This window comes from Lepidochelys kempii, chromosome 5 (assembly GCF_965140285.1).
Source record: "Lepidochelys kempii isolate rLepKem1 chromosome 5, rLepKem1.hap1, whole genome shotgun sequence".
In the NCBI taxonomy this organism is placed as follows: domain Eukaryota; kingdom Metazoa; phylum Chordata; order Testudines; family Cheloniidae; genus Lepidochelys; species Lepidochelys kempii.
In genome coordinates, this window is record NC_136384.1 from 109,800,905 (window position 1) to 109,816,138 (window position 15,234).

General features: G+C 44.4%; 2 protein-coding genes across 3 annotated transcripts in view; one reads left to right on the top strand and one right to left on the bottom strand.

Annotated features, from left to right (window-relative positions):
• The window catches only part of TTC39B (tetratricopeptide repeat domain 39B), a 181,268-nt gene extending 167,189 nt beyond the window's left edge, over positions 1-14,079 (bottom strand). Inside the window, exons 1-2 of one of the 2 annotated variants that reach the window (XM_073345443.2) lie at positions 13,612-14,079; positions 868-1,021 (exon numbers count right to left, since the gene is read on the bottom strand). The gene's annotated coding sequence lies outside the window, so the exon portion shown is untranslated. The remainder of the gene's footprint in view (positions 1-867; positions 1,022-13,611) is intronic. The other variant, XM_073345444.2, reaches the window with a different exon arrangement.
• Positions 13,789-15,234, top strand: part of SNAPC3 (small nuclear RNA activating complex polypeptide 3) — a 41,142-nt gene continuing 39,696 nt past the window's right edge. The window contains exon 1 of the mRNA XM_073345461.2: positions 13,789-14,058. Coding sequence (XP_073201562.1) covers positions 13,829-14,058 — 230 coding nt within the window. The 5' untranslated portion in view covers positions 13,789-13,828. The remainder of the gene's footprint in view (positions 14,059-15,234) is intronic.

Genomic DNA, 15,234 nt, shown 5'->3' on the forward strand with positions numbered 1-15,234 from the left:
CAGCACTCACCGGCGGCACGGCTGGGTCTGGGTCGCTGCACTTGCTGCCACCAGTGAGTGCAGGCCTGGCCTTGCTGCAGTCCTCAGGGGCGGGAAGGGGCAGGACAGAGCAGGGCAGGGGCTTTGGGGAAGGGGTGGAGTGGGGGTGGGACTGGAACAGAGCAGGGCTGGAAGAGGGAGGGCTGGGGCAGAACAGGGGCTGGGGCCATGGGGAAGAGGCAGGGCAGGGACTGGAGCAGCACGCAGCTGTGCAGGGCACCAGGAAATTTGGCTTACGCCGCTGGGTACTTTGCGTATGGTGTCAAAGTTTGACTCAGACTCACAATTTATCAGACCACTCTGTTTTATTAGCAAAGCTGCTCTGCTAATACATTTAGAAGTGAGCCCCCCGAGTGGGGCTTGTGTCTTTTAATATATACAGTTTTTTGGAGAACAAGTTACAGAGGAGATACAGACAAAAGAAGAAAAAGATTTTAGTCACCACCCTTCGAGATCCCTGAGGCCAGTCACGTATCTTCAATTACCTGCCACCCTTAACAATCTCCTTTAACAGCTTCCAGTTAACTTAACTAATTGCCCTTCACACCTTCCATTCTGATGCCTGCTTCTTAGACGTGCTGGCTCTATCTTAATTGCTTCTCCATTCAAAGCTAACTGTCCCTACGTGTGCTCCCTCAGATACTTTGTAACATGTTTTGGCATGCCCTCTCATATACAATGTATCTAGCATGTCCCCTTATACAACGTTATACTTATACAATGTTATACTTCCACAATGGGTAGGGATGGCCCTGCACGTGAGTACTGTGTGAATCCTCTCACACAGAGCTGACTTCAGTCTGTGTCTGCAGCTTGGTGTGGCCTTACCTGTGTGTGTGTACTGCAAGAGGCCCAAGAGCCGAATTCAGCAAAACGGAGAGGCTGGTGGAACAGGAGGGGCTCAGTGTAACCTCCATGCATCAGGTGGCATCCCAAAACGGGGGTCCAACCCGTCACAGTAACAGTCCCTCAAACTGAAATTCTGGAAATCGAAAGGCAGTTTGGCAAAAAGAAAATGGATTAAACATTTGAGTAGGACCTGACTGAATATGTATTAGGGAATCAATACTGAAGGGTGACTAACACCTGGACAACACAGTCTGCCTAATCAGAGCACATCTTTAGTGAAAGGAAATCCTTAATCTATGAATCTCAGAAACAGTTCATACATCCTAACTGAGGGTTCTCACAATGCAACATCAGAGCGAAGTGTGTCCTGTGGCATCCAGCAGCTTCTTTCTACAGGTCACTGCAGAGTGAGTGCAAACATGAACAGCAGCACGGCTGGCGCAAGTACAAACAATAATCATGGTTATCTTTTTTTGTTTGTTTGTTTTTCCATTTAAATATTCAAGTCTGCATAAATTAGGTGTTGCAATCAGGACTCTGGCAAGTTACCAGTGCAGGCCTTAGTACTATAAGGTGTGTACACACATACTTCAACATATACTTAAGACTGACTAGGACTATCCCACATCTGAAAGAACAAAACAAATAAATCAACAATTGGGGCTCTCACTCTTGATTTGGAGATGGTCTGGAGTATGCATATTCTCATCGTCTTCTTTCCTTTACTTGTCTTTTTATGTTTTCCTGTTCTTGCTGAAGCTCTGTCTACTGTTTCAATAGCCAGGAGGAGCAAACATAGCAGTGAAACAGGAAGCTATGGAGAAAATTTAACCTCTATCTCCCAAGTATTTGTGATATGAAACTATTTGCTGTACTTCAAGGGTAGGTAGCCTCAATCTGTGTGTATGTGGGGCTCAGTACTGGAGAGACAAGGCCAGACTCTCAGCTGGTGTAATCAATATAGCTGGTTTGAAGACTTACATCAACTGACGATGTGGCCCATATGCCTATATCGACTTGTGTGTGCCATCTCCATTTAATTAAAACAGTGTTTTTTCCAGTGGAAGGAAAGAAGAAGCTAATTTAAACACACAATTGCCGATTTTGCATGCCTATGTGATCACCTGTACATGCAAATGTAAGATGTGCATGAATAATTTATGCAATCACTTTTGAAAATTGTTCCCATCCTGCTTAGATTTAAGACACTGAACATAATTAGGGCCTTCACATTAAGTCCCATGGATATCTTGTTCTAGGCCTGTTCCCTATTCCAATATCTTTAGGGAAGGATGACATCTTCACAGGGTACCATTCCCTCTTCTAATCCTCAGGGAGATGCACAGGGCTTTTCTCTTGAGGTCCCCCTCTCCCCTGTCTGTTGCTTACCTTTGGTCTCCTATTACCTTTCTGAGTCTCTTACTATAGTTCTTCTCTTATGTTTCTTCTTTTAACAAGCTGCACAATCTTTTATATCTGCTCATTTTTAGCATTTTCTAGCAGTGTTAAATCTGGTAAAGGACTTTTGCAACCCAGCTGCCAAAACAGGCCTTCGGGACGGCTGGTCAGGAGATCAGCCCACTCAGAGTAGCCTCAGAATTGGGCAGCGTGGACAGTTCAGTGCTCCGCACCCAGCTGCACCAAGTGCTCGTCAGTCACATGGACCCTTAGTGCTTTAAGCCACTTTTGCCACAGATTAGAGCCCTGCCTCCGTGACTGCTTGTTATTTATGTAACGGTTCAAAGGGACTTTGCAGTCGTGCAATGAATAGATGTCTGGTTCTAAATTATGATACAGAAGATAAGTGGAAAGCAAGAAGCTATAATTAAATTGAAATGTGCATGCTTGTGTGAAAGCACCAACCCTTCCTAGGAGCCTTCACCGACCCTCTCTCAGCCAGGAAGCCACTGCTAGTCCTTCCCCAGACCTTGGTTCTGTGATGCTACCCCATAAGAACGGCCATATTGGGTCCAACTAGCTCAGTATCCGGTCTTCCAACAGTGGCCAATGCCAGGTGCCTCAGAGGGAATGAACAGAGCAAGCAATCATCAAGTGATCCATCCCCTGTCCCCCATCACATTACTATCATGATCTAGATAAATGACATACAGATGAGACTAAGTCCAACTCCGCTCACTGGGTGAGATCAATCTGTGAAAGGATTTAAGTCAATCTCTAACTAATAGAAATTAGAAAGAGTCCTGTGGGGGACTATCCCACATCTTTCTACTGCCGGGTTTTTTGCTTCTCCCTCTAAAGTGCCTGATGTTGGCCATTGCTGGAGATAGGATACTAGACTGGACAGACAATGGGTCTGAACCAGTATGGCAATTCCTGTTATTTCCTCATTTTCACATATGGGGAACTGAGACTCAAGGAGATAAAGGACCTGATTCGAAGCCCATTGAAGGTCAGGAGAGTCCTTCTGCTTACTCAAAGGGTTTTGGATCAGGTCTTATGTAACTTGCTCACAATAACATGGAAAGATGGCAATGAATTTGTTCATTCCCCTTACATCTACAGTTAAAAAAATCTCAATCCATTTTCTTGGCACTGTTAGTTTGTATTGTGATTATATAAACAGAGCAATTGTGTATCTAATAAGAAAAATGCAAATCAGAGGCAGTAACAAGACACTCACGTGGCTTCTTGAGCTGTTGCCAGCCAACTCCTCACTTTAACTTTAGACTGAAAATGGTCTTATTCACAGTTCAAAGAAACTATGAGTTACAACATAAATAAAAGGAGTATTTCAGAAAATAATATATTTTGTCCACAGCCAATTAATTAAGCTTGTAATCATGTGGAATGTAACCATGCCAGGATATGCTTTTAAATAACTTTTACACATTTGGTAAATGTAAAATATTGTGACACAAAAAGAAGAGATTACATAAAAATATGGAAAGCAGTTGGAGAAGACTGGCAAAATCATAACAAAGAAAAATTAGGAAAGCTAAGGGACAAGAGAACAGTGAAAATTATTATACCAACATTCTTGTACACTTAATGATTTGGACTTCTTCCACCTGAGAATCACGAAACACATTACAATAATTAACTGATCCTCAAAACACTCCTCTAGAATGGGAAAATATCATTATACATAATTTATGGATGAGTAAACTGAGGCACAGAGGAGTTAAGTGACTTTTTCACAGTCACAGAGTAACTAAATCAGTGGTAGAGATGGGAATAAAACACATAGCTCCTGAATAGCTAAGCTGCATACTTTAACCATAAGACTGTTTCCTACTGTTAAAAAATAATCTTGTACACTCTGAAATATTCCTCCTTGCAATCCCTAACCGAAATATATATTTTAAAACCGCAAGAAATACTGGAATGAACAATAAGACATATTTATCAAACCATGAAGGAAAACTGGATTGCACACATCCATATTCTCACCTGTGACAGATAATATAGGTAATATTCTTCATCTGTGCTATAATTCAAGGTCAAAATAAGTAACCCAATACAGGACATTAAAAACTGTCTTCATTTTATTTAATGGTTTCTGAATATGCTGTGTGAGAACAGAACAGAAAGTGCTATGCTTTGGAAGCATTATCTTTTGGGGAGATGGAAGATAAAAGGTCCAGACCACTTGCGGCTATCAAAAATCATATACAACTTTTCACAAGGATCAGTGTTAACCCTGGTATCCTGCCTAAATTATATTTTGGTTACATATTTCCTACTTATTTTCCCCTACAGATTCAAATGGATGTTGTACTGTAACTGCCTGGGCCAAAGAGCCAACAATATAGTTTGTGCAGTGGGAGATCATAAAGAAAACAGAACCACATGTATGTAAGTTGTCACCACTAATACCTCTGTGTACAAATAGTTCTGCCAAATAACAAAGGCTTTGTGAAAAAGACTAAGGAAAAATATATAAATAGAATCCAAACAAATGAAAAATACACTGTTTTTATCAGTACACTGCTGGGCCTTGGGGTTGGATATGACAAGTTCACACAGCTAAACTTAGGAAAGCCATTTAACTTCTCAGTGCCTCAGCTTCCTCTTTCCTTCCTTGCACTGACTTTTAATGAAACTGACATTATCGGATTAAAATATGACTATAGATCATTGTTGCAATCACTATTTATATATTTGCAGAAAATATTGTACAATGGTTGTCAAGTAAGATGTCTATGAAAGAGTAATGATTTGCCAGTTATGATTATGCTATTTGTATGCATGTATCATTTTTGTATTTAAAGTTATAAGTATTGGCTCTATACCTGGATTTCAAATGTTTGCTTCTTGGGTAACACCCACGAAGTAATAATCCAGATATGCCAAGTAAGATATCTGCAAAGATGTCATAATTTGCCAGATATGATAATATTTTGTATGTTTGTATCACCTTTGTATTATGAGTTATAAATATGTATGTATGTCTGTATTTCAAAGTTGTGCTATGCTTCTGGGTGACATGCCCAGACAGTTTGGCATCAGCACTGCCCAGCCTACTTGATGGCCCATTAAGGACCATCAGCTATACAACTGAGAGAAGGCAGATACACCTTATGACTCAGCAACGCATGCTGGGAAATGCCTATGGAGAGAACTCTAAGGCTTCCAAGCCATGTGCTGGGCAGCTTGTGTTTGAAACAAAGGAAGCACAGGCCGCATGGCCAGAGACTATAAAAGGCAGCTGCATCTTCTCCATCTGGTCTTCAATCCTGCTTCTTACCTCTGGAGGAACCTTGCTAAAAACTGAAGCTCTGAACAATGGACTGAATGACCCATCCAAGCTGTGGATGTACTCCAGAGACTTGACTTAAGCAAGCAGTGTATTCCATCACTGCTACAAGCGTGAGCCAAGAACTTTGCCTTTACTGTATGTAACTGATTCCTTTAACCAATTTTAACTCTCACCTTTCTCTCTCTTTCTTTCTTTCTTTCTTTCTTTCTTTCTTTCTTTCTTTCTTTCTTTCTTTCTTTCTTTCTTTCTTTCTTTCTTTCTTTTTCTATAAATAAACCTTTAGATTTTAGTTATTAAGAATTGGCTGTAGCATGTATTTGGGTAAGATCTGAAACATTCATTAACCTGGGAGGTAATGTGTCCGATCCTTTGGGATTGGTAGAACCTTTTCTTTTATATGATGAAATAAGATTTACAAAAATTTTCATCATATTTGATGTGGGTACCTGGATGGAGGCCTGAGGCTGGATCACTTTAAGGGAACTGGGTTGTTTGGACTTCTGAGTAATGAGTAAGGTAATAAAGAAGCTGTTTTATGCTGGCTTGGTGAATCTAAGTATTGGAATATCCACCAGCTTTTGGGGGTTTGGCTGCCCCATTCTTTGCAGTTCACCCTAATTGAGTGACCATAGCTTGTCCCACTAGGACCCCGGTCACAGAAACTTATGAGAATATCAGAAGAGACTGCAACAAAAGACACACTCAGGGTATATGACAGACTTTCCAGAGTACTGGTAGAATGGGCTGGTGTGTTGCACATATGTGAAAACAGAGAAGGTGCAAACATTTGAGACAGGTGTTTGGGCTAATAAATCTGCTATAAATACCACCATTTGGGCTTTCAACAAAAAAAGAACAAAGTGTGAGACCTGCTGCCATTAGCTTGCATGTACATATCCCTGCCTTGACATGTAAAAGCCAAAAAAAAAAAAAGTTGTTTACACTACAGACTCAGGACTGAGTCAGTGAGCAAAGATGGAGTTGGTTGTTAACTTGCATACGAATAATAATGCTTTGCACTCCTAGAGTACCTTCTACCCTAGAATCTTAAGATGCTTTGTTACAAACATTAAACTAATATAGTTTCACAACACCCCTGTGAGCTATGCAAGTATTATACCCTCCCTTCACCAGCTGTAGCATGTCAGTGTGCTGGGGCTGTGTCTGTTATTATGATTAACGTTAAAGCAGTACCATGAAATGTGATGAAACGTAATAAATATGTACCTCAGAGGGTTAAATACCAGAGAGGAAGAGGAGTTAGTTAAGTTACACAAGAACAAGTTGACACAAGAACAAATGGATATAAACTGTCCATCAACAAGTTTAGGCTTGAAATTACACAAAGGTTTCTAACCATCAGAGGAGTGAAGTTCTGGAACAACCGTCCCAGGGGACCAGTGGGGACAAAAAAAACTAACTGGCTTCAAGAATGAACTTGATAAGTTTATGGTATGGTATGATGAGATTGCTCACAATGGCATATAGCCAATCTCCAACGGCCAGAGATGGGACTTTAGATGGGGAGGGCTCTGAGATACTATACAGAATTCTTTCCCAGGTGTCTGGCTGGTGGGTCTTGCCCATGCTCACGTCTAACTGGTCACCATATTTGGGGTCAAGAGGAAATTTTCCCCCCAGGTCAGACTGGCAGAGACTTCTGGGGGTTTTTCGCCTTCGTCTGAAGCATGGGGCATGGGTCACTTGCAGGTTTAAACTAGTGAAATGGTCAATTCTTTGTAACTTGAAGTCTTTAAATCATCATTTGAGGACTTCAGTAACTCAGCCAGGGGATAGGGGTCTATTGCAGGAGTCGGTGGGTGAGGTTCTATGGCCTGCAATGTGCAGGAGGTCAGACTAGATGATCCCTTCTGGCCTTAAAGTCTATATTTTTGAGGTCTTGTGTATCAACTGTGGAAGGATGGTCTTATGGTTAAGGCACTAGCCTGGAACTGAGGAGTTCAATTCCTATCTCTGCCATAAACATCCTGAGTGTTCTTGGGTCAGTCACTTGGGAGCTGGCTTATCAATGGCTGAGCACCCACAGCTTTCCTTAACTTCAGCTTGAGCTGTGGATGCTCAACAGCTCTGAAAATCAGATCCTTAATCTCTCAGCTTCCCCTCTGGAGAATGGTGCTAAATTTACCAGTGGCGCTAAATCAGATATTTCTTTGGAGGGAGGGGTGTTCCGGCTTCCTCCCCTGGCTGGGATCCCATTCTGGTACCTGGTCCACCTCCAGGGACTCCAGGTCTCCCTCATCTGGAAAGTATTCCCTCTTTCTTACTCACAAAGTGCATAAGCTAGTGCCACCAGCAGTAGAGTTCTCAGATCACAACATTACTTGGTCCAGCTGCCTTGGGTCAAATCTGGGTGGTGTTGAAACCCTGGGTGAGCCAGGTTGCAATGCTACTCACTGAAATTTGGCCTGGTTACACCTCCATCAGTACATTCCCACTGCCTCCCACCACACCTGGTTTTTAATTCTTTGCTGTTGATACTGGTATTTTGCAGCTCAGCTACTTCACTGGCCGAGACACAAAGAAACTCCACAATAAAAACAAGGTGGGGATGGAGACGGCTCCTAACACAGTGTATGACCTCATGGTCTCTTTCTTGGTGGGTTAGCACAAGCAGGCATGAGCCCAACAATGACTGAAGAGGGGACAAAGGCAGCTTCTCAACGGCTGCTGGGGCTGCTGACTCCAAAACACTTTCATTCACTTTCCCGGAGTAGGAAGCACCCTCTCCCCTAACCTTCCTCCCAGTGTTACTTCCTAAGAACTTCCCCTCTGGGAGGAGCTACACTCTTTGGAACGGTCTATGGATATGCCACGTGCACAGACCCAGTCAGCGCAATAACTTGGTTACAGTTAGGGTACCCGATAATCCTTTATTACAAGAGACGTGCCATATTTTTTCATCTCTGTACAACAAGATGGAGAGTTGCTGAGTGATACAAAAAGCAGCACAAAACACACCTGATGAATGTAGGCGAGCACTGCTTATTATTAATAACAACAACGATAATAAATAATGATAATAAATATGAATGAGAATGCCGGGAGGAGAGGTGGGGTCGGGGTGCTAAGAAAACAGTCCCTTATTTTTTAAATACAATGTTGGCAACCCTAATTACAAATCACTCAACTGAAACAACCCTCAAGGGAGCATTTCAACAGCAAGAACACTGGAGCACTACAGGCTTTAGCCACAGACCTCATGTCTGGAGAGCTCTGTGCCAACAGAGGAACCCCCTTGGTCTGGCAAATTCCTTGATGGCATTTCTCTTCACCTTAGGGTAGAATCCAGCCCACTGAGTTTCATACCTCTTACTGTGTTGGGTCTTTCGGAGAAGACCTTCAAAACCAATATCCTGCTTGCTCTGCATGGATTTTAAAGACCCAGGGAACTTTTTATAAATTTCCTTGGCCAAAATTTCCCCACTCTGCTTACCACAATATCGTGCTATGTGTTGGTTTTATGCCAGACCACCATCCTCCATCCCAAAGGTGGTTATGTTTCAGCGGTGCTGTGTTTTCAGTATGTAGATTACATTATTATTCATGTAGTGCTGGTGATGTACAATGGGCAATGTGTGTTCAGCAGATAAAAGTGATCTGCATCAAAGAGAGGTTACTACACAATAAAGAACAAAGAGTGAGGTGTGGTTTTTGAAACTGGATGAATGACTCATGAAACATCAGTTTTTTGGGGGGGCGTTTTAACCAGGAGGAGAAAGAGGTAACCTTTAATCAAGAGGCTGTTGCAAGCCTAAAGAGGGGCAAGAGCAGGTGAGTGATGCAACAGGAGCAGTCAAAAAGAAATGATGAGCTATGAACACAGCATAGAAAAATAGGAGGTAAAAGATGTAGGTGGGAATAGAATTTTGCAAAGCCTCAACAATGAAGAGAGGCAAGAGAAGAGTCTTCTTCATGTGGCTGATATAAATGTAGAGCAGCAAACATTTAGATGGTTAACCAAGATAATTACGACTGAAGTAGCAGAGTATATTACTGTGATGCCTCCTTTGTATTTGTGAATTGGGCACTGAGTTGTTATATGTTCCATAGTCTGTTTTGGGTGACCACTGTCAAGACATTGGAGAATCTTTAAAATTTTCATTTATGCAGCAAGTATCCACCTCTGCCAGGATTTGTGTGGATATGGTTTAGGGCTGCCCATGAGCTTTGTGGGTGATCGAAGCCAGGGATCTTCTGCGTTGGGTCTTTCACAAGGTGTTTATATTGACTTCTTGTGAACTCCATTCGGCTTTCTAAGCTCTTTGGGGTTGAAGTTGCATTGATGAAGGTTAAATACGTGGGTCCAAAAGGGCTTACGTGACTTCAAGCAGTGGTAAGGGACGTTTTTAAGGTCCTGGTGGATGGGAAGATGTTCATTTTCCACAATCCTATGGAATTCCCAAATGGTTGTGGCATGGCAGCAAATGGATGTGGGAGCACTGGCAGAACAGGTGTTGGGATTGACTTGAGGGTTCCAGTGATGCACTGCATTGCAGTGTTCAGTTGGACATCAACAAGTCGAGTATGGCTACTTCTGGTCCATACTGGTACACAGTACTCAACTATGGAGTACACAAAGACCATCACTGATGTCCATAACACTGATGCTCTCCAGCTTGTGCTTGCCAGTTTCTGGACCAGGTTGACCCTTGCCTTCATCTTGGCAGCTACCTTCTTCAGATGTTCATGGAAGGTTAGTGTGTGATCCTTCTTCACTCTGAGATAGTTTGGAGTGGGGTCATGTCACACAGTATTGCTGCAGAAGATCACTTTTAGGGTGCGCTTAGCGTTCCTGTTATCAAGATGGAATGCAGTGATTTTTGTTTTGTGAGGATTTGGTTTGAGCCTCCATTTCTGGAAATATTTCTCCCTGGTGGTTCCTGTTCATGGTGGAGTCGATGTTGCTGAAGGTGCTACTTGAGTTGCCAGGGCAAGATCATCCACATATGCAAATTTGTGTGACTTCATTGGCGGCATGTCGCTGGTATAAACACTGAAAAGCATCTGTGTGAGTACTAGCCTTGTGGCAATCCATTGCTGAGGAACCGGGGCAAACTGACTTCATTGCCCAAGTGGACATGTAGCCACGTATTGCTCAGCATCAAAATCACGACTAATGCCACCAACCCGGTGACCAAACATCGATCAACAGTCTACCGGTCTTCAGAATAACAACTCAAGCCACCATAATAGTCCTCTTCATGGCCAATTGAATGCCAGATAGGTTCTGGAACAAGGATCCCCCAACTTAACAATTGAGGGACTTTCCCGGGCAAAGTCCGAGTATCTTGCAAACATGCTGAAGATGCATAACATTGACGTCCTTACGCACCAAGAAACCCACGTCACCAATCACCAACAGGCTAGCCGCTATCGTATCCATGGTTACAACCTCACGTCTAGCCACTATTATCCAAAATATAGCCTGGCCATTTATGTGAAGAACACCATCATAGATTTTGATGTTTTCCCCTGCAACTGAAAAAAGAAGCCACCGACACCATTGCCATCAGGATAGGGGAGCTGCATATTAACATGTATAAAGTCCCTAATTCAAAATGGTCAAGGCCAGCATTCCCAACTGCACCAATCCCAGCCACCACACATCCAGTCAGCATCAAAATCCCTGTGATTCTGTCAAAATGAATCCCACGGTGGAACCTGGCCAGAGTTGACTGGTATTGCTAATAGGGAATCCATCAAAAAAGTGGTGATTCAAATCCCCATGACACCAGAATGTTATCAGATATGTTGACTTCCTTACCGCTGCTGCAAGAAGAGTATCCCCCAGGGCTTCCAGAAAGCATATACTCCCTGCTGGACAAAAGAGATCCAGGACCTGCACCAGCAGTACAACCAGTCAGGCACCCTACAGGTTGTGAAGGCCCTGTTAAGAATCTCTAGATTCAGCCAGATGCCAGAGGTGGATTGAACGCACTGAAGGTCTGAACTTCACACACTCAAGTCTCCTGGGCCTTACTACGACGTCTCGGAGCTGCTAATCTGACAGAATACCAAACATTAAAAGTCCAGCCCAACTTCATAGCCTCCAAATTGGGGAGAGCATAAAAGGACCACTCAACAAAAACACCAAGCGAAAGATCCATTGTCAACTACATCGGACAATGACCTCAAACCCTCCACAAGACCCCATTGCCATCAGTACAGATGAAGCGAAAGACAGTTTAGCCACAATGAGGAAAGGAAAGATGGCCAGCAGAGATGGTATCTCCCTGGAATTTCTTCATCAACTAGGCCCCAGGAGAGTCAATGGCTGGCAAAACTGTACACCAAAACCATGGAATCCGGATGCATCCCAAAAGCCTGGCTCGAGGCGATAGTTATTGCCATACTCAAACCAGGCAAGTGCACTGACAACCCAGGAAGTTATAGGCTGATATCACTCCCGTGCACTACCTACAAACTCCTGGAATGTATCATTCTCTGGAGAGTCAGTCCTCTCGTCGAGTCAGTGATCCCCCGAAGAACAAGCTGGATTCCAGACTACATGCAGTTGTTGCAACCAAGTTTTGGCCCTTGTACACGCATTGAGGCCAGATTCTGGAAGAAATTTAAGACTGGAGCAGTCTTTGTAGACCAATCATCAACCATCAATACAGTCTGGATTAAAGGCCTGATGCGGAAACTTGCAAGATCCTGCCGCAAAACACTTCGCCTGCTATGAAGAGAAGAGTAGAAGCCAGTGAAGGAATTGAGCACTGCTGTATAGTTTATAAAGGTGGGTTTTTTTTCTGTCCTTCCTTTGTAGCCTCTTCCCTTTCCCAAAGCTGCAGGACAAACCTCATTGTGTGTCTCCCGCATTCCATTCCTTGCCCCTTTCACGTAGTAGTCTCTGTATGGACCCGTTTTCCTGACTCCTTTTGGTCATATACGCTCCTCTTTCAAGCTGCACTCTAAAATATACTCTTTTCAAAAGGCCTCTAGTTCCTAGTCTTTTTCTCACAGAAGTACTTAGAGTGGTTTGGTGTACCATTCTGATGGAAGCTTGGAAGAAACTTCCTCTATAGGCAGATTATTCCATAATTGTCCACTATGGGCTTTCATGCACCTTCCTCTGAAGCATCTGCTATTAGACCACTGATCTCATATGGTAACACCTAGGTTGCGAGGATGAGGGCGGAAGAGGTCAATAGAGAAAAATAGGCATTAGATTTTTTTTTTAAATCTTTGCTAGTTTAACTGCTCAGTCATTTGCTATTGTATCTCATCATTGGTTTTTGTCTGCTAGGGCACCAACCCTAAACAGTAGGGGCTGGGCAAAAATGCCAAATATAACATTTTCATTTTGTTCAAAATTTTCATGTAATTTTTCACCAAGATAAAACAAAATGATTAATTGTGCCAATAAATACAGAGAATTTTCAAAGGAAATTAAAGTATTGTGTGAAATTTCCTTCGAAACTTTATTTTGACGAACTCTAGTAAACCCATGCAACTGGGAATAAATTTACTACTGTGAGCGGTCCCATTTGTACAGCCTGCTCTGAGGGCTGCAATCCTGCAATATGAGCCTCACAGCTGGACCCTCACACTTGTGTGGTGTCCCACCGAAGTCCGTGGGGCTCTGCATGGGCATGAGAGTCCACCCACACAGATCAGGTTGCAGTTTGAGGATTTTAGATTGTAACCTCTTCTCTCTCTAACTCTCTGAAAAGCACCTCACTCACTTTAGAAGCTAGCAAAACACACAGACTAATAATAAGTGTTTTGGGATCAAAGGCGTTTTAATAGAGGGAAGCTATTAAACCTGCGAGTAGTTTTCTTAAAAACTATTCACGTATGCAGCGTTGGCTTGACATCCCACATCAGGGCACATGAGAGCCCCCTGCTAGCAGCATTGTGGTTGTATGGAGAGCCTGCAATTAGTGCTGTGCTCATCGTTACCGTTTTTATTAGGTAAGCAAAGAACCTTTTAAGAAAGAGACAAATATTAAGTAGTTAAAAAGAAGTTAGTTTCTTACCAGACTAATATCACAAAGGTTTTGGCCGGAGAGCTGTGCTCAGCTGGCGGGGGCTGCAGGCCGTGCGCTCCAGTGCAAGGGCACCCCCAGGCTGGGTTTCCAGGACCGAAGCCTTTGAATTGCGGAGAGACAGGAGACTGGGAAACTACAAAGCCCAGAATGCCGCGGGGGCTCAGGCGGCCTGTTTCCCGGCGGCCCCGCCCGGGGGGCCGGGAACATGGCTGGAAGCAGCGGCGGGGCTGGCGGCGCGGTGCCGGAGTACGAGGTGCCCGAGTTGCACACTCGCGTGTTTCACGTGGGTTCCTTCGGCGCGCTCTGGAAGCGGAGCCTGCCCGGGGCGGAGCTGGCCGTGCAGGGGGCGGCGGCGGCAGAGGACGGGGCTGCCGCCGTGGCGGAGGAGTTGGGCTGCGGGCTGGAGACCGCGGCAGAGCTCAGGGCTGTGTGCAGGTAACTGCAACCAGAGCATGGCGGCGGGGGGGGGGGGGGCGAATCCTGATGGCCCGCCACACGCTCCCTTACGAGGCGGGTCCTCCGGGGGAAGCCAAAGCCTTGGTGCTGCACGCCAGGCAGGAGGCCCTGCGAGAGAGGAAGGAGGGGGCCTGCGTGCTGCGGCGCTGACCCAGAGCGGTGGGAGGCGTTTGTTCAGCCGCAGCTCATGTCCTTAGGGCGAGTCATGTCCTTAAAAGCTTTGCTGGCACAGCTGTGTCGGGGGGGGGGGGGGGCTTTGCTTTTCTGTACCCCCAACTCCTGTCTCAGGGAGCGGTGCCCTGCAAAAGCTCTAGTGTGGGTGCGGTTATGCTGGCGAGGAAGTTGGCTTGTGGCTCTGACTTACTCTGCCTGGGGGACCTGGTTTAAGCTAGACTTGGTGGTACCAGTTGTGTATCCGTTAGGGAGGGCGAGCAGGTATCGCCCCCCCCCCCCCCCGCAGACGCTTTCAAGGGTAGACATGGTCTTAAAGTGCTTTTGTCCGTGTAGCTTACTAAATAAACTGCGCTGGCGAGAGTGAGTTTTTGTTTTTGTAACAACAGTTCTACCCGCACTAGGGCTCTGTTTGGTATGAAAATGTCATTAAAAAAAATCACCTCTAACCGATAGTACGGGAGTGGCAAAAGTTTTAAGTATAGACTTGGCCTTAGTCTGCCTTGCATGCGGGGCTGGCTTTCAGCACGAGCTGACTCTTTGTGGCCCCTGCATAGACTTGCAATGTGGGTGTGAGGGACAGTCTTACTTTCCCATCTCCATTGTTAAGACTGGTGAGGAGGCATCTTGTAATAAACTAGTTTAGCGTCACTCCTTTGGGAGCCTCATGCCTGCCTGCAGACCAGTAAATTTTAAGGCTGGGCCCTAGTATCCGGGGAGAGAGTTGTCTAGTGGCCAAAGCAACAGACTTGGAGTGAAAAGTTAATGGATTTTTTAAGCCCAGAAAGCACCATTATTGTGATTTTGTAATCTATCCTCCTGCATAAGAAAGGTCACAGAGTTTCACCCACTCATTCTTGCAGGAAGCCCAACAACTTTTGGTGAGCTAGAGTATATTTTTTAGAAGCGCAGCTGAGTTCTGTATCTAGCTCTGTTACTGACTCAATGTGTGGCCTTGGGCAAATTTTGTGCCTCAGTTTCTCT